At 37.6% G+C, this 7,132-nt stretch overlaps 1 protein-coding gene across 1 annotated transcript; it reads left to right on the forward strand.

Annotated features, from left to right (window-relative positions):
• Window positions 1–4,457: 4,457 nt before the first annotated feature.
• On the forward strand, window positions 4,458–6,665 carry LOC116317015 (tumor necrosis factor-like). Its single transcript, XM_031735669.2, has 4 exons — window positions 4,458–4,698; window positions 4,823–4,850; window positions 4,967–5,023; window positions 5,448–6,665. The coding sequence occupies exons 1-4, from the start codon at window positions 4,522–4,524 to the stop codon at window positions 5,903–5,905; spliced, it is 720 nt and encodes a 239-aa protein (XP_031591529.1). The 5' UTR covers window positions 4,458–4,521; the 3' UTR covers window positions 5,906–6,665.
• The last annotated feature ends 467 nt before the right edge of the window (window positions 6,666–7,132 follow it).

Genomic DNA, 7,132 nt, shown 5'->3' on the forward strand with positions numbered 1-7,132 from the left:
TCTACAGAAAGCACTGTGCATTCCTCTTTTCTCAGGGAATGTATCAAGTCTTTTTTTAGGTAAAGGGAGTTTGATTCTTGTGGCAGTTTTAGAAAGGGAAAAAAGCATGACAAGCAGGCTGATGTACTGCAACATGAGGGGAGTTTTTTTTTCACATCCTTTTGATGAACAAAATACCAAATCTCTGTGTGTAAGTGGGCTGTAGACCACATGAGGGGCAGTTTCTGAGGAAAGAAAAAAATTTAAATAAAATTTCTGTCTTGTTGTTGCGTATACTCCCCTGCTACTGAAGTTCACCCTCTATGGAAAACCATGTTTAGTCATTTTCGCTGAATGACATATAAAATGATACATGGAAACATAAAAATGTGTTAGAAAGTATCTTTGTTTATTTGAATGCATCTTGACATCTTTGATTCCTCTTCTCCTTTTCAGTGTTTTAGTTGATTGTGTTAGATTTTATCTTGGTATGTGTCTGTGACAATAGACAACAGTCTCCAAACAGTTTGTGGTTTGTGCGTGGTCTTTTATTCCATGACTAGTTTTGTAAACTAAAGTAGCACTGAAAGAGTTTTGTGGAGTTACAGTAAAGGGTTGTACTTTGCCTTCCTGTTAAAGCAGATTTGGAGACATCTTAGTTCTTGTAATAAAGTTGGATATCATTGCTGCTATAAGACAATAAAACTAAATTAAAATGATGAACTGTTTTGAGTATTCTGGATTTGATCTATGTATTTATCTTAACCTTTGATAGTTTAACACATTTGTAGTCCACATAGTGAGCAATAGCTGACAGCGTGTTACTGTGTTTCTTCCATAACTGTTTCATGTGTACTTCAGCCAGTTTTTTGTCCTTTCAGATATTTCTCACAGTAAAAGTAATTTTTATTGTCTGTAATAATAATTAACAACAGCTAGCATCTCATTAGTTAACATTCACCATTTTGGAAACATGCCAAGCCAAATTATCTAGCATAATACAGTGTGAGTAGGATGTGACTACACAGTAGCATCAAATGCTGATAGTAAAACTCCAATATTGCTGTTCAGTCTGTGACCTAATGAAGAACTTCAGCACTAATGGTAGTGTTGATATTTTACTATATTGCATAGTGTGGTCGTTAGATTTACTAAATTTCCTGAAGAAGATTTCATTACTTTTTTATGTGTCTTGGGTCATTATTCATATTACTAATAACTAACAACAAACATTTTTCAGTTGCAAACTCACTCCATTAGGTATGTTTGCTTTAGCCACAACATTAAGACCACCCATCTAATAATATGTAGGTCATTAAGGCCTGTGATATCAAGCACCAAGACATTAGCAGCATATATGACATGAAAGTTCCAAGCTAGGGCCTCCATGGATCAGACTGAATGCTTTATACTCATCACGCTTTCCAATCAAAGCTCTGTGAGCTTGCTTTCCTCTGTCTTTCTGTCATCTCTTCCCCAGACAAACAAATCAAGTATGTGCAAGTGATTTTCATAATATTAAAGAAATTTATCAGACCTCTCCTCCTCCTCCTTTGGTGTTTGATGTGTTTTGAGGTCCTTTCTATAGAGAGCAAATTTGATTCATATTCAGCAGTGCTAATGTTGTGGCCATCAGTGTAAGAAGTAAACTTTCTGAATCTGATGTGCCGTGCTGTCGCTATGAGTCTTCCTGTGGGCATTGTGGCCACACTCACTTTTTGTTTATGCAAATATATTGATTTTAGCTGACAAAACTCAACTGTTTGCAACCTCTCTGTCTATCTTACTGGTCACACTTCTTTCCTGTTTCCCATAGCTGTTTCATAGCTAATACAAATATATACATATATGCTAGATATAGAAAAATAGAGCTCATCTTATCTTGAACACCAGTGGTGACATCATTTAACACCTTAAGGTGCTACTCCACCCAAAATATAGCTTGAGCATGAAAGGCTCACTCTAGCGTGAAGATGACTGTAAAAAACTTGCAGCTTAAAGAATAAAGACACACATTCTCCATGATGACTGTGATACAGTCACAAAGCCTCCCTAATAGGCATTGCTATTTTACACAACTGTTATTTTGTAAGCTCATGTGAAAGGGATATCATATGTTTTTCTACATTATCTCTGTAGAGAAGGTTTTTAAGGTTTGTTCTTTTGGTTCTGTGAAACCCTCTGGGTAGCTGTTTTTAAACTATGGGCCAAAGATAAGCCTGAGGCCCAGGAGCTACACCTTAACATGTGTGGTGTTCAAGATCTGGGATTTCCACCACCAACTATCGTTGGTTACCTCGATGAAACCAAAGACAACTTCAAAATAAAGTGCTATTTTCATTTTCTCTTCAGAAGATGGTTTAAAGTGATTGTGAAGTTGAAATGTCATTATATGTTAGTTTTGAAAGTCAGCATCTAATGTAAATAAATCACTTGTTATTGTTTTTACAATTGGCTGAAATATAGCACCTTTACACTTATGTTGAGCACTCAAAGTTTTCTCCACCCAGTCACATATACCATCATACAGCTTTTTTTTCTGGCTGTTTCTAACATTTACACACTCAGTCACACTCTAGTTGAGGACAACATGGGGATTCAAGATCTTGCCTATGTAGATTAGGAGAGCTAGGGATTGATCACGCAACCTTCCCAGTGGTAGACAACCCGCTCTACCACAGCCGCCCACATTGTTGCAGCAAACGTAGAAGGGTGTTCCTTTTTCCAGGGCATGGTTTGTCAGTGATGATGAAAAGACATATTGCGATGCAGCGTGTTCCTATTTTTGAGTTTTCCCAGATGAATTTATGACAATCAATTCAGAATAGTAATGAACTCTGGTTATCTGACTAGAGTGCTGACTAAATCTTCAACACATACTCCTGTCTGCTAATAGACATGAAACACCTACACTCATTCTTACTCATTATAGTTACCATATGATCTTTTCATACAAACAAGCCATGGAAAGGATTATGACTGATACAGTTTCAGATGGTTTCTAATATTATATATTACATATATTCTACCTTTTATATTACTTCTTATCATTAATCAGTCCATCATTTCCATTAATCATTGATCTATCCAAGCAGCTAGAGAGCAAGAAGGTAGCGTCCACCCTGAATGGCTTGTCATTCCATCTCAGGGCACACAGAGATACAGACAGACAAACATTCGTACTCAGATTCACACCTAAAATTGAATGTACTTCATAGAGTGCCTTTTAGTAATTACAACAACATCTTCTTTGTATATCACATTTAAAACATGCATCCCAAAACTTTGATTCTGTTCATCTGGATGTAGCGTTTTCAGTGGGAGAAACATTTCGTCACTCAATGTTTTGTGAGTGACGAAATGGTTCTCCCACATTTCTCCCACTGAAAACGCTACGTCCAGATGAACAGAATCATCCTTTTGGGACTTACTTCAAGACATTTAAACATGCAGTTACCACTAATTTCACAATTCGAATAGAACCATTTGTCTAAACATATAGTAGACCTATAACTAAACAACGAGCAAGATAAAATGGCACCTGTCCCTCAAAGTGACCCATGTTTAAACAAATGCCTCTCCCTGGGCCTGCTCTTCCTCTTAAAATACAGTTCTTTTTTCAAGCTGTCACAAGTGCTTCACATAGACTAATCACTCCAGTGTTGTCTCTGTACTGTCTTTACGTTACTATGTGACACACCAAAAAACATTTTTCAGATTTTGTGAATATTACGCAAAAAAAAAATCTCAAGCATGAGCTAGATAAAAAGGACAAGGACATTTTTTCACAAACAACATAATGCTAAGTATTATTACGGAAACAGCTCATTTTGATTCTAAAAACCTTTATAAAATTATAAGGGAAGTGACACATGTACTATAAATACAGTGTTGACAATGACATTACTGGCAGTTCATTTTCAGTGGAAAATCAAACACAATAACGTGAAAAACATTTGGCAATAGTGGTCAACATGACTGACGAATAGCTGAAGGTTGCAGACTTTTCTATGACTTAATGCCCCACATTTGAACTGGCTTTCAGTGTGTCTGCCCCACGTAGAAACGAAGACAACACAACAACATATGTGAACACTTCACATCAATAGCTATCATATGCTTTTTAAAAATTTAGAATGGTGGAACTAAGTGATCTGTGGTCTTGCCTGTGTACGCAGGTATACAGCAGGTGAGTGTATGTGCCTGTTTGAAATGATCTATTGAGTTGTGTGGGTGTGCACTGAGGTGCAAAAGGGGATTCCACACAGGTGTCTGTTTTTTTATTTGATGTTGGTATAACTCAGTCATACACATGCCATGTGCAGAGGAGGTGTGGTGTGTAAGATCCTCCCAGGCACTGGGTCTCTATTCCTCATTGAGTCTCCACTCGCTCAAATGTGTGACATCATTGGAGTTTCCACCTCTGTCTTTTAAAACAGCCTCTCACAGATAGTGGCATCAAACAAGATCGGTAGTAGAGGAAGAGGAGGAAAGGCTGCTAAGAAGTGAACTGTATCTGATAGAAGGGACCCACTAAAAACAATGGAAGGTGAATGCATGGTAGTGCTGGATACTACGATCAACAAAGACACAGAGAAACAGGCAACACAGAGAACACAGAGAGAGCCCAGGTCAAAGCTAACCATGGTCCTCCTGGCATTCACACTTTGCCTCGCTGCTACTGCTGCTGCTGCCCTTGTTGTTAACAGGCGTGCTGAGGTGGGTTTTAAAATACTCTCTAAACTACTCAAGAGCACCAGTGACTCTCACAGTGAATGAACTGTTTCACCTAAAACCAACCATTCTGTAACAAGCCTTCTGTATCATGCTCTATTTGAAACAGGCTCCTGGACAAAATGAGGACAATTTTGGTGAGTACCCTTAAGTCTTACAGAAGTAGTGGACCTATTGACGTTTTTTAGCTCAGTAATGTTAGAGAATAGTAGGTGAAAACACTGTATAATTCCTATCCTTTTCTTGTTCCCAGATCTCCATCACACTTTGAGGCAAATATCAAATGTGAGAGCAGCCATTCATTTGCAAGGTAAGGAATGAAACCCAAGTTGAAAAAAAAGTGCAATCTAAAAAAAGTTACCAGGCATATTTTAGACTGACTGTGGAGAATCTTACTACACCTTTCCCAGTATTGTAATCATGAAATCACACATCTCTGTGAGATTCATGGGACATTTAGTGGATCATAATTGGAGGAAGTACTTGGTTCAGGAAGCTTACCAGTTTTTCCAGCAAGTTTTAGAACTTCTCCTTGATTTTTTTAAGGGCACATTATGCCTGTTTCCTTTGGATATTTCAGAGATTTAAATGAGTTCTAGATAGACTGAAGAATGTGGATTATAAATCAGAAATAGGCTCATGTTACTACAACAGAATTCATTTGAAATTTCTCTTCAGGAACCCTTGACTCAAATTTACCATTGTGTCCGCCATTTGTCTGTACTATTCAACAGGAGTACACAACTATAGTAGAAAGACCTCAGTGGAATGGCAGAAGGATGTGGACCAGTCCCACTCTCAGGGAGGACTAGAGCTCAATAACAATGAAATTGTGATTCCTCGAGATGGCCTCTACTTTGTTTACAGCCAAGCATCTTTCCGGGTTGACTGCAGCAGCGATGCCGACGATATGTCTTCGCATCCCATGGTCCACCTGAGCCACACTGTCCAACGCTGGTCTCACTCATATGCACCTAAATATGTGACCATTCTTCACTCTATCCGTACAGTCTGCCAAAAGACAACCAGTAGTGATTCAGATGAGGATGGGAACTGGTACTCTGCAGTTTACATGGGGGCTGTGTTCAACTTGTATGCTGGGGACAGACTGAGAACAAAGACAGAGGAGGCAATGCTGGAGAAATTGGAGGATGAGCCAGGGAAGAACTTCTTTGGTGTTTTTGCCTTGTGAGGAGAGGTGTCTGATGAATGTAGGTGAAATGGTGACGTCAGACTCCATTTCTCCACCATGACCTGCTGCCCTTGTGGAAGGCAACTATTGAATGTGAGGAAGCCGCAGAGGGTTCACATTGCACTAAAGAGGTGATGGAAAATTTACTTTTACCATCAGCCATACTTGAAATATTTGTATCAGCAAGTCATTTCGTTTTTGTAAGTAAACCAAACCATTGTAACTACAGCAGTCAACCAAAGAGTGCTACCATGTCACTACAGGCTGACAGAATTGAATAACAAAGGGTTTACTTTTTGGGGAATTTATTTATTCAACATATCTTTGTCATATTTATTTTATTTGTTATATTTATTTATTTATTTATTGAAGTATTGAAATGCTTATATATTTATTAATTTTATTGTGTTTTATACTGAATGTCCAACTGTATTTGTGTGGATTTTTATTTATGAAACTATTTATTTCATTTTATGGCAAGTGCAAAAAAATGTCTGCGAATTTATAGTGCCTGTGGTACTCTGAAATATTTGAATAAAAGTCAGCTTATAAAGAAATGATATTTGCAAGAGCTGTGTTTATCATTTTACAAACCAGCGAAAAAAATAAAAAATATCAAACATGCTACAAGGTCAAACTAAACAGAGCAAACAAATGAGCCACAACGGCTAAAGAAAGCCTAAATTATTGCTAGTGTGTGCAATGGGACAATTAATTAACACACGGTAGTAACCACAGAGCACAGTGTTCTGTCCTCTTGTTGTGTACAGCGAAACAGTCGTGGAAGTGGAGAAGTGTAACAGTTACTTCATTGAGATGAACCCAAATTTATCATGCTTGCTAAATACTGAGATATTTGTCTCTATGACACCATTATTGAAATGTATAATATGTTACCTTTCAAATGCATGCACACTAAAAGAATACTTTATAATACTTGCAAATGAAGTAAAATTAAATGTGCAACTTATTTTCATGTAATCACCCTGCCAGTGTCATGCCTCCAGTCAGTGAAATGAAAATGGGGGAATACAGTTTGGTCCATGAATATTTTAAAGAGACACCTTTTTTTTTTTCTTCTCATTTTGGTTCTGTAAAATACTGCAATGAATTTTAAATGAATTTGAATCAACAACAACTCAGATGCAGTTGAAGTGCATACAGCTTTAATTTAGTGGGCTGAACAAAAACATTGCACACAGTATGGATTTCTGTGATCGAGAAACC

Source organism: Oreochromis aureus, linkage group 22 (genome assembly GCF_013358895.1).
Source record: "Oreochromis aureus strain Israel breed Guangdong linkage group 22, ZZ_aureus, whole genome shotgun sequence".
NCBI lineage: Eukaryota > Metazoa > Chordata > Actinopteri > Cichliformes > Cichlidae > Oreochromis > Oreochromis aureus.

What these genes read in the sequence shown, in the direction of transcription:
- LOC116317015 (XM_031735669.2), top strand. Translation starts at nt 4,522, where the DNA reads ATGGAAGGTGAATGCATGGTAGTGCTGGATACTACGATCAACAAAGAC. An exon ending in ACAAAATGAGGACAATTTTG is followed by an intron (nt 4,851 to 4,966) that starts GTGAGTACCCTT and finishes TCTTGTTCCCAG; the next exon opens with ATCTCCATCACACTTTGAGG. An exon ending in AGCAGCCATTCATTTGCAAG is followed by an intron (nt 5,024 to 5,447) that starts GTAAGGAATGAA and finishes ACTATTCAACAG; the next exon opens with GAGTACACAACTATAGTAGA.